Consider the following 14,286-nt stretch of genomic DNA (forward strand, 5'->3'; position numbering starts at 1 on the left):
ACAGGGAGCCGTGCGAAGGGTGTTGTGTCCATTGTCCTGCTTGATGTGCTGAGTAAGTCGGAGGTGGGTGGCAGGACCCCATTTGACCAGGGTGGAAACGAAGGCTTGTGGGTGGTGGGGCTTCCAGGGCCACAGCTGCCGTGAGCCGTCTAGCCGGGCTTGCCCTGACTGCTAACCGTCCACCAGACTCCCTCCAGGGTGCCTGCCTACCCTCTACAAACCTGGGCAAATAGGCTTGATAGCTGTTTTGGGTATTGATAATGCCCCTCCTCTTCCACCAGTTCATTTGACCTGGATGGCTTTTTTTTGGAATGTATACAGTAAACTGTTCGGTACTTGAAGAGTAGCGAGTCCCTGAAGGGCCAGCATGAACTGTCTAGAGCACCCAAGGGGACGGCAGGGAGCGTTTTCAGAGAATTGTCTCAGCAGTGTAAGATCAAGCCTACTTAAAAAACCCTCTCCCCTTTCTCTCGCCATCCCCTCAACAAGAGGATTTCCTAGGTGGGCTTTGAGTTCAGTTTCTTCTGGTTAATTGACATTCATGGCAAAGTTTGGTCTTAGATAATAATGGAATAACAACAGTGATAGCTACCTTTTATTCTCACCTACGAGTCGTCAGGTGCTGTAATGAACACTTTATCCACGTTGTTTTATTGCCTCTACCGAGCACCCCTGTGAGGTAGAATCTTTGTCATCCCCATCTTAGCCACGAAAAGGCTGCAGCCAGAGAGGCTGTGTAACTGGGCAGGATCACATGGCCCGTGACTGGAGGAGCTGTGGTTTGCACCCTGGGTTGACTGGGCAGCCTTTCAGGCAGGTCCACGTTGAAGCGCTGCGTACACCCACCTTGAGAAGGAGAGCTCTTAGCAGGGCAGCTGAGCCTGTTAGGCTGTCGCTGGCTTTGGTGGGTTTTTGTGGAGATGAATGTTTCTTTTCTGAACACTTTGTCTCATTGAGCCCTGTGCTGACTTCAGGCAGCACTGAGGTTTTTCTTGGATTCTTTTACCTGCTCTTGTTGTTGAAAGGATCAGCTGTGGAACATGATTTTAAAAAGCTCCTTACAAAATCGATAGAAACCTGTTCCTTCTAGATTGAGTAGGGGTTGGCAAACTGTTTCTTTAAAGGGCCACAAAGAGGGAGCGCAGAAATATTTTAGGCTTTGTAGGCCATGTGGTTTCTGTTGCGGTCATTCAGCTGTGCTGTTGAAGGGTGAAGGCAGCCCCAGAGCATGCAGATGAGTGGCCGTGGCCAGTACAGCTTTCTTTCTGAAGTGTGCGGCCAGCCAGAGCCTGCCGACTCTGAGGCGGGAGGGAGTTACTGGACGTGAAGAGAGAAGCTGCACCGTAAAAGGCAGCCTCTTCGGGGCCAGCCCTGTGCCGTAGTTGTTGAGTTTGCCTGCTCTGCTTCAGTGGCCTGGGGTTCACAGGTTCGGATCCCAGGTGTGGACCTTGCACCGCTCCCATGCTGTGACGGTGTCGGTGTCCCACATAAAATAGAGGAAGACTGGCACAGATGTCAGCTCAGCGACAATCTTCGTCAAGCAAAAAGAGGAAGATTGGGAACAAATGTTAGCCAGGGCCCATCTTCCTCACAAAAAAAAGGGCACCTCCTTGGGTATAGAGAGAGTGTTTTAGTCGGTGTCTTCTCCGTATTCCAGGTTAGGAGCATGCTGCATTTTGCTTCTGTCCTCAGTAGTCTCACTTTGTAGCAATGCCTTGCCTTCCCTGCTCTCTGCTCCCCCACTTCCTCCCCTACAGAATCCTTTGTGAATTTAACTTCACCTTTAGTCAAGGTGGGAGGGATTCCTCTAGTTTTCCATTACTAAAAAAAGCAGGAGGAAAGGCTGGAAAAAGCAAAAGAAAAGAAAAAGCTTCCATGATATAAGACAAAATGTGAAAACACAGTTTATAATAAGCTCTGCGTGGTTTTGTGGAGTAAAAAGGTGTATTGTTATTTTATGTAGACAAGGTTTAGTTTGTGTGTTACTGAGGTCTGAGGATGTGATTCCTTTGTTCGTGTGCACTGCCGTGGAGAGGGGGCCGTTGGTGCATTCACTGCCCCAGTAATGCTGTCTCTGGCCTTTGGGTTCTGGGAGCTGAGCTGAAGTCTGGTCTTTACCTGCTCACCTGTTTTCTGCCTGCTAGACGGCGGTGCCTGTGAGACCACCCGTGGACCCTGCGCAGCCTTGTCAGCGGCCCCCACCTACCTCCTCTGCTGTGTCCATCGCTCCTGCCGGCAGCTCGGGCTCGGGCCCCTCACCTGCACGGGCCTCCCCAGTGAATAGACCCTCATCAGCAGCCAACAAGTCACTGTCTCCAGTCACCTCCCGGTCCCCAGGGGCAGCTGTGTCAGCAACCCCCAAACCACAGAGCCCTGCTCAGAACGCTGCCCCGCCCCAAGACGGTTCTCAGGATAAGCTGGCAGAACAAATAGCACTGGTAAGTACACTGAAAAAAATTTTTTAAGTGCTCAAGAAGCTTGTAAAATGTCTTCCAATTTGTGAAATGCATTTGATTTTGGTTTCTAAGGATGTAGTAGTTTAAAACTGAACACCTGATAGTAAGGACAATTGAACATTCTATTGCGACCAATAGAAACCAAGACTAAAACCAAGTCATTTGACCTGTCCCGCTGGAAGTAAACCCGTGTGGAGGTGAAGTCAGCCCTCTTGGGCTGCTTTCCCTGCAGTCTGTAGGAGAGGGCGGGGCGGGTATGTGGTGCAGGCTGAGGACCTCACTGCAGCGCTGGGGCTCAGAGCCGAGCCCACCGATGCTGCCCAGGCTGGTGTGGGTCGTGGTCTAGCACTCAGCGCTTCCTGTTTGTTGGGTGACTGAGCAGTTATTTTGTTCAGCTTCATTAGGAGAATTAAAAGAAGCATCGGAATAGGTAGGATGTTGTAAACCCAGCATTCCCGTTACCCAGCTTCAACACAGCGATCAGGACGCGGCCAGTCTTATTTGATCCATTCCTCCTCCTTCCTGATGGTTTGGAAACAAAATCCAGGCCTGTATTGTTTCCCTTGTAAGTACTTGGTCTGTAAGTTTTGTCCCATGTTTCTTAGATGGGGCAGGACTGTGGCTTAAGCTTTTTCTAAGACTTCTGGGAGAGTCACATGCCCATTCCTCTGACCTCTCCTAGAGCCACTTTTGACCTTTGTGTTCAAGTCTTACCTCTTTTTTTTGTTTTCCTTTTTTTTGAGGAAGATTAGCCCTGAGCTAACATCTACCGCCAATTCTCTTTTTGCTGAGGAAGACTGGCCCTGAGCTAACATCTGTGCCCATCTTCCTCTACTTTATATGTGGGACGCCTGCCACAGCATGGCTTGATGAGTGGTGCATAGGTCTGCACCCTGGATCCAAACTGGCGAACCCCGGGCCACCAAAGTGGAACGTGCAAACTTAATTGCTGCGCCAGTGGGCCAGCCCCCGTCTTACCTCTTTTACTGAGACTTTCACACAAAGGGTTTCATGAACTCGGGGTCTGAATTAGCAGAACAAACTTAATAATTATGTGCTGGACACTGCCTCACCCCCTACATTCCTTGCAGGAAAACCAGATCCATCAGCGAATAGCAGATTTAAGGAAAGAAGGCCTGTGGTCAGTGAGGCGGCTGCCAAAACTGCAGGAGGCGCCGCGCCCCAGATCGCACTGGGACTATCTGCTGGAGGAAGTGCAGTGGATGGCCACCGACTTCGCCCAGGAGAGGAGGTGGAAGGTGGCCGCTGCCAAGAAGGTAGGTTTGAACGCAGGCAGCTGCAGTTCTCAGTGCTCGTTTGCTGGTGATGAGAATGTAAAGCGCTCTAAATAGTGGGTCTCCCAGACCAACTCTCTAAAGGTTTTTTTTTTGACTCATAATGGATAGGAAGAATATTTTCCTATTGTTTAGAAAGTGTGCTGTGTAATTCACTTCTGAGGGGATGTCTTCATAGCTCCAGTGTGCATTGTTGGGAACAAATACATCTTCTCCTGCGGCAGTTCTGGCGTGGCATTTAGGTTCCTTTTCAGCCTCGCCTGGCAGTTGGAATGAGCGTGCGTGTAGCCCCCCAGATCCAGGCTGATACCCAGGGGTGATGGGGGAGCTGAGGAAGCTGAGTTGGAAGGGGGAAGAGGCCAGGTGGCTGCTGGGCAGCTGAGGTGCCTGTCCCCAGGCCTTTAGGCTGCCGGCTGCCCCACCTGCTCTGCCCTGCCTAGTCTTCCCATCTAGCTTCCTCTAGTCCTGGCTGAGAATTTATTTTCTTCTCATTGTTCCCAAAGCAGGCACCCAGTCTTGGGGAGAACCCCTAAGACGTACTATTGCCATTACTAGGAACCTGGAAAGTGACAGATTTGTAGACCTCTTGGATCTCAGAATGTGAAGCAGCTGTGCTTGTGTCCATGTAGGTAGCTCCAGGCCTGCCTCTACTCCCTGCCCCACTGCACCACCATCCCTACTCGTCAGGGCCTAGATGCTGTCTTCACATTTCCTGCTCTCTTAGGACTGGGCTTGAGCTGTGTGCCCTGCCTGGCCACCTCCCTCCCGTCAATTCTGCCCATTTGTTTCCCCTTGTAGCTTTGGCAGAGGAAAGCCGAGACCTTGGAGGGAGCAGTGGGGTCTGAATGTTAAGTAGGTTCAGGGGAATTTCAGAAGAAACCCAGATTGCTCCTTAAGCACTTCCTTTTCACAAAGGAGGGTAGGGAGGCCGTCCCCGGGGCTGAGAGGGTAAAGTTCCCTGCACTCGCTTTGGTGGCCTGAGTTCGTGGGTTTAAATCCCAGGTGTGGACCTGTTCCATTCGTCAGCCGTGCTGTGGAGGCACCCCACAGACAGAATAGAGGAAGATGGGCATGGAAGTTAGCTCAGGGCCAATCTTCTTCAAAAAACAAGATATTCAAAAAAAAGAAAAGGAGGATGGTTCTGAGCATGTGGACACTGGGCTGGGCAGGGCAGTGGGTGGGGGACGCGGGGGACAGGATGGATGCTGAGGAGCAGGACTGAGGGGCGGCTGAGCCGTGGCTGAGTGCTGCTCTCCTCATGCTGTCCCTCCTCTCCCCGGAGAGATGGGTAGAGGACTGAGCAGGCAGCTTTGTGCGAGGGGTGTGCGTCGACTGTGACTGTGGGAGGGAGGCTGTGTTGGCAGTGTGTCCCTGGCCTGCAGCACATTCTTCACCCCATGATCAGGAAGCTGGCAGCTGTGCTGTGCTCGGGGCTCAGAATGTGTTCATTTCTCAGTTACTTCTCAGCACCGTTTTGAGGGACTGCTGATGGGGATGTAAAGAGGATAAATTCTGGAAAGCAGTTTGGCAATTTAATGCAAAAGCCTTAAAAGTGAATTATTCCAACCCAACGTTTTTCATACCTAGGAATTAAGTAAATTTTGCTGCATTCATGCAGTGGAAATCATGCCCATTAAAAATTATGTTGATCTGCCTCTCTTCATGGAAAGATGTTAATCGTGTGTTACATGGGGAAAGAAAAGTATAGTACAGTATCGTATTCCATTTTGGAGAAAAATATGTGTATTTAGTAAAATAGTGCTTTCTGGAAAAGTCAAGCAGCATGTTGGCGGTGGTTTTTACTGGTATTAACATTTCTCTAGCATGCCGAGAGCAGATGAGGCTGCATGTCACTGTGAATTATGTGTAGTTATGGGCTGAGAAGATTTTTAAGAAACTTTATGGATCTTTTTTCTTGTAGCATGATATAGAGCACTACATAAAGCTCTTGAACTTTATTTACTAGCTCGTCAGAACTGTAGCACGCCATCATGAAGAGAAGCAGCTTCGTGAGGAGAGGGGAGAGAAAGAAGAGCAGAACCGATTAAGACGAATCGCTGCCTCAACTGCGAGAGAAATAGAGTATTTTTGGTCCAATATTGAACAGGTAAATTCTTAAATTTTAAACTTAGACTGTGGCAGAGCTGTTGAGGCTGCCTTCTGGACCCCACCTGACTAAGTGATGGAGAAACCCCAAGGCAGGTAGCACATGCAGAATCGCTTAGAAAGGTGCCTTCTGGACTAGTGGCTCATTGGATTTGGTCCTTCCTCTGAGTGTTTTTCTTTGCACACAGAAATGCGTGTTAGCTGTAACGCACGTGCTTTGCTGTTTGTGAGCCTTCATGAGTGACCCTTCAAATTGTCCTTTTTAGGGTTAGTGCAAGTCACCAAAGGCAGCTTATTTCCAGAATGGCTGCTCTGTCTGTTGATTCCTTTTTAAAAAAATTCTCATCTTACTGCCTGATAGAATTTGGGCAGAATACAGTTAGGTACAAAATAAATGAAAAAAGACCAAACTGAAATTTTTTCAAGTAATTTGAAGTGAAGTTGGGACAGCTGTGCTTTTTAGACTATATGAGTTTCAGTGTTTTCATATATAGAACTTCTGTAATTTACATCCTTAATAACATGTTTGTTTATTTAACCCTTTGTATTTAGGTTGTAGAAATAAAACTACAAGTAGAATTGGAAGAAAAAAGGAAAAAGGCCTTAAATTTACAGAAAGTTTCCAGGAGAGGTATGGTACTCTTTTTAAAAAGCCTGAACTTTGTTTGGATTGGACTTTGTTCCCATTTCTCTGCTTGCCCCCAGGCACCTTGTTGACATGGTGACTTCCAAGGGAGCCTGCCCAGGGAGCTCGTTTGCTCATCAGCCGTTTGTGAACGTCTGGTCTCCGTGGTGTTGCGTTTCTCTTTGTGTAGCTGTCCTAGCTGTATATTTCAGTTCTTCTGAGATTTGCTAGTATGAGTCAGCACCTAAGGTTGATCTGCTTTGGGGCACTCTTGGAGTTGAGGTTCTAAGCCTGTCCCCTGCAGCCAGTCCCTGGACAGTGAGGTGAACTCCCCAGGCATTTGCCCCCATGGGATCACTCTGTATCTGGCTGGTACTCTGCCTCTGCAGCATTCTGTAGTGGCTGCCTGGCCATTAGACACCTTCATGTGGGCCAGGCACTGAAGGAGGTGCCTTTCACTGGGGGTGGGGGAGAGGAGGGCAGTGCCTCTCATTTTATTGATGAGGAAAACTGAGGTAGAGAGGTGGCCACTGCTGGAAGTCATAGAACTATAAGATCATACAAATCATAAAAAAGAATCTTTGTTGTTTAGCTCCTCCGTCCTTCTCCAGAACGGAGACTTGTGGGTCCCTGCAGCGCATCAGCACTGAAATCTGAGAGCCACCAGAGCACTTTGCGGTACAGAGGTGCAGACTGGCACTGTGCCGCCACCCTGGGTTACCAGAAGGAAGCAGGTGGACTTGCTCTTCCTGTCTTTTCCTCCCACGGAGGAGATGTGAGCAGGGTGTGGCCTAGATAGGCAGAGGTGCCCTTTACACTTGTGAAGAATGTTGCCTTCTCCACAGCTTCAGTGAAAACAAATCATGTTACCTGTCTCTTTAGGAAAAGAGTCGAGACCTAAGGGACTTGATGCATTACCGGAAAATTTTCTGGTAAGTTCAGGACTGTTACTGCAGTGGGGAAGAGAATGGAAGCAATGTGAAAAAAATACAGTGTCTGAGAAAATGGAGTTACTCATTTTTATCTGGAGAAACTTGCAGAGTATGCATACCAGTCCCTTTCATTTTAAAATCAGTCTTCTTTGGCGGAAAAAACTGCTTCTTTGGGTGCCGACCCCATGGCCAAGTGGTTAGGTTTGTGTGTTCCGCTTTGGCGGCCCTGGGTTTCACTGGTTTGGATCCCAGACGTGGACATGGCACCGCTCACCAGGCCATGCTGAGGTAGCGTCCCATATAGCACAACCCATAGAGACCTGCAACTAGAATATACAATTATGTACTGGAGCGCTTTGGGGAGAAGAAGAAGGGGGAAAAAAACCAGATTGGCAACAGATGTTAACCCAGGTAGCTAATCTTTAAAAAGACAAAACAAAACTTGTTCTTTATGGCTTTAGGCTCACGTGGGGTGTTAATTTGGTGATTGGGGAAGATGCACCTGAATTTTCAGTGTAAATCCACCAGTGACTGATTTACACAGTCTGTGGTCACTACCCAGAGCCTTTCCTGTGCCTAGAGGTAGATGAAGGCCAGTATGCTTGTTACAGGCTCTCCACTCTCCTCCTAGGTGCATGTTAAACAGACATTTCTGCTTTGGTTTTCCATTCTGTGTTTTAAGATCTCATGTTTGTGATTTGTGTTTTTGTTTTTTTTTTTTTACTGAGGAAGATTTGCCCTGAGCTAACATCCGTTGCCAGTCTTCCGCTTTTTTGTTTTTTATGTGGGCCACCATCACAGCATGACCACTGACAGATGGGTGGTGTAGGTCCACACCCGGGCTCCAAACACAGGCCCCTGATGCGGAGTGCACCACACTTAACCACTAGGCCACCAGGGCTGACCCTCGTGTTTGTGATTTTTATTCTGTGTTTCAGGATTCCGGAATATCTGGAAGAAAAAGAAAAGCTAGCACATCTTTAACTGATGATGAAGGTCTGTCCTCCTGGTGTCTCTTTGCTGTCTGCAGGGCCCTCTGAAGTCGCAAGTGGAGTGCTCACTCGTTGCTGCTGGGGTGTCTAGTACAGCCTTGACCAGAATGTCTGGTGGCCCAGTGACTTGTGTTGTTAGGGGCCGGGTGCCTTGGTGGACAGTGGGGGGTTTGCAGTGAAGAAACGTGGAGTTGGACTGTGGAGGAGGGAGAGTATAGGACTGTGTGTGTACGTGTTTGTGTGTAAGGGAGGAGAGGCAGTAAGTGGTGATGGGAAGGAGCCAACGGAGAGGGCCTGAGGCTGGCAAGAGAGAAAGTGCAGTCTTCCTGGCAAGGCCCCAGGCAGCCAGGGCTGATGGGCAGATGGAGAGGTGGCCCACAGACAGGCAGAATTCTGTTGCAGGTGCTGATAGACTGCTCTGCCAAGAGTCAGGGCTTTGTTGGGAGGGAGGCACTGGGTGGCGGGCTGAAGCTGGTTTGAAACAAAGGTTGCACAGGATGGGAGCCGAACTGAGGGAACAGTAAGCTGGGTGGTGGCTGGGCCTTCTTTGAAATGGGCGATGACGAATTCATAGTGACTCCAAACAGCGTGGGTTTTTCTGCAGCAGAGCTCACCAGGTAGATGGGAGGTTTCACATCACTCCATGTTTTGGCCTGAGTAGGTCTGTTGTGTAATGAAAACCAGGCTGTGTTTCACAGCCTGAGACGGAAGAGAAAGCATGGTCCCCAGGTTCCTGCTCACTACATGTAACTCTTGTTTCCAAATGTTACCTGATAAATTGAAAGGCTTAGTTTTAATTTCTCTAATAGCTGTGTGAAAAAATTTTGAAGCCTTGTAGTGTTTCATGAATAATTGAAAAGAAGAGGAAATGAAGTCTGTCTCACATTTGATGGTAAACATTTCAGTGGAAGATGAGGAGGAGACAATTGAAGAGGAAGAAGCCAATGAAGGGGTTGTGGACCACCACACAGAACTGTCTAATTTAGCCAAAGAAGGTAGGCTCTGAGTATCCTACTAAAATACTTTATTCAACATTGGATACGTGCAAAAGAACAAGTGAAAAATATGTGTAAGATCCATTCAGCGCCAGTGTAACCAGCCACACTGCCCAATGTGAGAGAGTGCCTGAGCGCCCACGTGCCCGCTCCCGCTGCCTCCTCACCCTGGGAGGTGACTCCATCCCGGATCTGACCTTCATTATTCCCTCAGCTCTGTTTTGTCCTATCGCTTATGTCTGTCCCTGAACATAGCGCTTTGCTTGCGCATGTTGGAGCTTCATATATACGAATCACGCTGTAGGTTCAGCCACTTGCTTTGTTCACTCAGCTCTTCTGCTCCTGTGTTTCGTCTGCATGGTTGTATGTTGCTGTGAATTCATTAATTCCTCACTGCTGAGCAGTATTCCTTGGGTGAACGTGTCACAGATGATCGATTGTGCTGTTGGTGGGCATGTGGGTGGTTTCCCTGTTTTTGCCCTGACACGCCGGGCTGCGGTGAGCACTGGTGTTCCCTGCGCCTGTGGGCACAGGCGTCTTTGTGCTCAGAGTAGGGGAGCAGGTTGGAGGGTGTGCACACACGTGGTCAGCTTTACAAGGTCAGGCCAAGTTCTGGTTAGAGTGTTGTGTCAAGTTCCACATCTCAGGAACACGTCATGTCTGACTAGAACGTCTTTGCCAGTCTGGTGGGTGGGAAATGGCGTCCCCTTGTGGTTGTGGATGCATTTCTCTGATAACCGATGAGGTGTAGCGTGTTTTCGTGGGTTTCCTCTTCTGTCTTTGCTGTTTTGGTTTTGGATTTTCTTTTCGCTATTGTAGTGTTCTTTCTTTATCCTGGACATGATCCTTTGTCCATTATATGTGGTGCAGTAACCTGTTCCTAGTTTGTGGCGTGTCTTCATTCAGTCTCCTTATGGTATGTTTTGGTGAAGAAGTGTTCTTAGGGGCTGGCCCGGTGGTGCAGCGGTTAAGTGTGAACCTTCCGATTTGGTGCTCGGGGTTCGATGGTTCGGATCCCGGGTGCGGACATGGCACCACTTGGCAAGCCATGCTGTGGTAGGCGTCCCACATATGAAGTAGAGGAGGATGGGCACGAATGTTAGCTCAGGGCCAGTCTTCCTCAGCAAAAAGAGGAGGATTGGCAGCAGTTAGCTCAGGGCTAATCTTCCTCAAATAAATAAATAAGTAAAATAAAAGTTCTGTTCTAAAAAAAATAAAAGAGGTGTTCTTAATTTTAGTGTAGTTGAATTTATCAGTCTCGTTTTAAAACAATCCTTTTTATCTCAAGGTCATAAGGATGTCTTCTTGTATCTTCTCAAAATTTTTATTTTTACTCTTATCTTGATGTCTTTAATCCATCAAGAATTGCTCTTCTCTATAGTGTGAAATAAATGCAATTTATTTTTTTCCTCCCAAATGTGCAGGTAATTGTCCCAGTGCCATGTGGAAAGCCCATCTTTCCTCACTGACGTTCAGTGCTAGCTCAGACACAAGTCAGACTTCCAGATATGCATGACTCTTTCTGAGACCTTTATTGTTTTATTGGTCAATTTGTACCACTACCACACTCTCTTAATTACTCTAGCTTTATAATAGTTCTTGAGCTCTGGTTAGATAAGTTCTTTTTTAGAAGAGTCTTGACTACTTTAGTCCTATTTCAGATACACCTCAGAATCAGCTTATCCAGTTTCACAGAAAAACCAGTTGGGAATTCTGATTCGAATTTAGTTGAATTAATGGGTGTTTGGTGAGAATTATATCCTTATGAAGTTGAGCTTTTCCAACCTATGATCAAAATATACCTCTCCATTTACTTAGGTCTTCTTAAATAGCTTCCAGTAAAATGTAATGATTGTGTTTTTTATTAGATTTATTTCTAAGTGTGTTATATTTCTTGAAGTTGTAGTAAATGATATGTTTTTTAAAATTACACTTAAAATTTATTGCAGGTATGTAGAAATGCAGTTGATTTTTATTTATCGATCTTATATCCAGCAATTTTGCCACACTCTTGTGTTAATTCTGTGTATACAGTCTCTTCATGTCTGAAGAATGATAGTTTTTCGTTTATAATCCTGGTCCTTTTGTGACTTTTCCTTGCAGTGAAGTATAGCATTAGAGGTGCTAATGGTGGATGCCTTGGACTTGTTTGTCCTAATTGCTTCGTTCACATCCAGTGTCCATTTCTCTCTTAGTCTTTCAGTTACACTTTTCTTTTGGATATTCTTGTTGTAGTGGCTTTCTGACCGCAGTGTGCGTCCTTGACTTGTTGGAGTTTGTGTTAACTTAGTGCTTTAGTGCTTCTCCCTCTTTCTGTAGGTCAGGAACTGGGAGCAGCCTGGCTGGGTGGTTCTGGCTCAGGTCTCGTGAAGATGCGCTTGGCAGAAGGCTCGGCTTCCGTTCCATGTGGGTTTGCCTCCCTTGCTGGCAGGCCTCATGGCTGTTGGTAGGCAAGCCCAGTTCCTCGCACAGGGACTTCTCTGTGGGGCTATTTGAGTGTCCTCATGGCATTGTGGCATAGTGGCTGGTCTCCCCACTAAGTGATCCATGAGCACACAGCATCTCTCAGCTGAGCCTTGCAAACTACTCACTGTCATTTCACACCATCTAGAGGTCACCTCGGTTAGCCCTGGCCAATGTGGGGGGGGGGGACTGGCCAGACTCTGACCATCTGTTGGTGATATCTGTAATACTGAGGTTTTTTTTTTTTTTAAAGATTCTACTTTTTCCTTTTTCTCCCCAAAGCCCCCTGGTACATAGTTGTATATTCTTCGTTGTGGGTCCTTCTAGTTGTGGCAGGTGGGACGCTGCCTCAGCGTGGTTTGATGAGCAGTGCTATGTCCGCGCCCAGGATTCAAACCAACGAAACTCTGGGCCGCCTGCAGCAGAGTGCGCGAATTTAACCACTCAGCCACGGGGCCAGCCCCAAGTGATACTGAGTTTTTATTCATTCACAGAGCATGCTTCTTCTCATTCAGGTCTCCTCTTATGCCTCTCAGGAGCCTTTTAGCACTCTCTTTGTGTAGATGTTGTGTATTTTTAAAAAGTTTAATTCTAAGTATTTAATTTTCTATATGAATGGAGTCTTTTCTCCCAGTGTATCTTCTAACTAGTTTATATTTGAAGCCTGTTGATTTCTCTGTGTCAAGTTTGCTCCAGGACACCTTCCTGAATTATCTTATTATTGTCATTTTTTAGTTGTTTCTTCTGACTTTTTCTACTTAGCTATTATATGATGTATGTTTATATTTTCCAGCATTTTGTTAGGCAAACATTCAGACATAAAGAAAATTTGAAAGGACCTTGTCATGAACATGCACATACCCAACACCTAGATCCTACAGTTAATTTCACTCGGCTTCATCACATATCTGCACATCAAGCCAGTGTGATGGGTGTTTTAAATCGTGAGCAAATGAAGTCACTGGATTCTTATTAGTCTTAAATGAACAGTGCCTTTGATATTGTTCTTTTGGAGTACTTGAGTGTGGCATTTATTTTGGCCACAAACTTTATTGACATAGAATACACATGCAGAAAAGCTCACATATCACAAGTATGCAGCTCAGTTACAGTGCTTTCCCCTGGTGATAGCTAACATCATGTGGAGCTGTGTTTGAGCACAAATCTGAGTCTGAGTTTCTGATTGCTCCCCTGGGCAGACTCATGGAAATGGGAAGTACGAGGTTGGAGGGTCTGAAATTTTAAAGCTGTTCAGCTTTCTATCTTGGTTTCCTGGAAAATGAAGGCAGTTGATCCCATTACTTGCTGTGTTTGAGAGTATCTCATTCATTCTACTCTTCTGTCATGCTGATGTTTAGCATGGTGGTTAATTAGATAGAGGATAAATTGTGCACTATCTCATGTCTAGAGGTGCTCAGTTAAAAAATACTTTATGAGCCTTTATAGCATTTTGTGTGTGAGACAGTTCCATATCCTTTGCCCACTGTGATTGCGGCTTTAGTGGGGTGGGTTTTAATCAATTAGGGTGAGCTCCATATTCAGAAAGTGTAACGATCTTTTGTCATACTTTTTGAACATTTTTTCTTTATTTTGTTTGATTTTTGATGTTTTACATTTTTATGTATCATATCTACCAATTATTTTCCATCAGTAGTATTTTTACTGTTATTTAGTATTCTATATGTTTAAATGTATATTTATTTGATTTTTAAAAAGATATTTCTTTCTTCTATGAATAAAAATTTTCTTCATTTTGTTTCAAAGATTCTCATCTCACTTTATAAAGAAAATATTTTACACCTTGTATCAGTAGTAGGTAATCATAATTTTTGCAAAAACTAAATGCACTTTTAGAAAATAACATGCTTTTCCCAAGAAATTGTGTAAAGCCAGCAAAAGGCTTACGTGTGAAAGCGACTTTCTCTTCCTGCAGCCCCCGGCTGTGTTTCGTTCTCCACTGACACCAGTGGTGTAAAATAACCACCTTTCTTCCTGCGATTCTTTCCAGCTGAATTGCCCTTAATTGATTTGATGAAGTTGTACGAAGGTGCCTTTCTGCCGAATTTCCAGTGGCCCCAACCTAAACCCGACAGTGAGGAGACGAGTGAAGAAGAAGGTCTGTTTCAGCGTCTTTAAACAGTTCAGCTGTAAAAACGAAAGCCAAAACACTAGCAGAGGAAGATGCTTAAAACAGAATTTAAACGTTACATTCATTTTCTTTTAGTCTGATGAAAGAAACACACCAGTTTTAAGGAGTTTATTTTTATTAGACATTCCAAACTGATACATAGACTACAGCAGAAGAGTCTTCTTTTTCTTGTTCTCATGCCGCTTGTTGATTATTAGACATAGATGCCTGTGAGTGGGGAGGTGCGGGAGGGGCTGGGAAGGAGTTGTCGGCGAGGCCAGGGGCTGTGAGGAT

At 46.3% G+C, this 14,286-nt stretch overlaps 1 protein-coding gene across 48 annotated transcripts in view; it reads left to right on the forward strand.

The window, feature by feature from the left end:
• Positions 1-14,286, forward strand: part of EP400 (E1A binding protein p400) — a 120,537-nt gene that overhangs the window by 31,663 nt on the left and 74,588 nt on the right. For all 48 annotated transcript variants that reach the window (XM_070629353.1, XM_070629374.1, XM_070629375.1 and 45 more), the window contains 8 exons: positions 2,145-2,438; positions 3,548-3,733; positions 5,718-5,858; positions 6,410-6,488; positions 7,365-7,414; positions 8,353-8,410; positions 9,312-9,401; positions 13,873-13,980. In XM_070629353.1, coding sequence (XP_070485454.1) covers positions 2,145-2,438; positions 3,548-3,733; positions 5,718-5,858; positions 6,410-6,488; positions 7,365-7,414; positions 8,353-8,410; positions 9,312-9,401; positions 13,873-13,980 — 1,006 coding nt within the window. The remainder of the gene's footprint in view (positions 1-2,144; positions 2,439-3,547; positions 3,734-5,717; positions 5,859-6,409; positions 6,489-7,364; positions 7,415-8,352; positions 8,411-9,311; positions 9,402-13,872; positions 13,981-14,286) is intronic.

This window comes from Equus przewalskii, chromosome 7 (genome assembly GCF_037783145.1).
Source record: "Equus przewalskii isolate Varuska chromosome 7, EquPr2, whole genome shotgun sequence".
Lineage (NCBI taxonomy): Eukaryota > Metazoa > Chordata > Mammalia > Perissodactyla > Equidae > Equus > Equus przewalskii.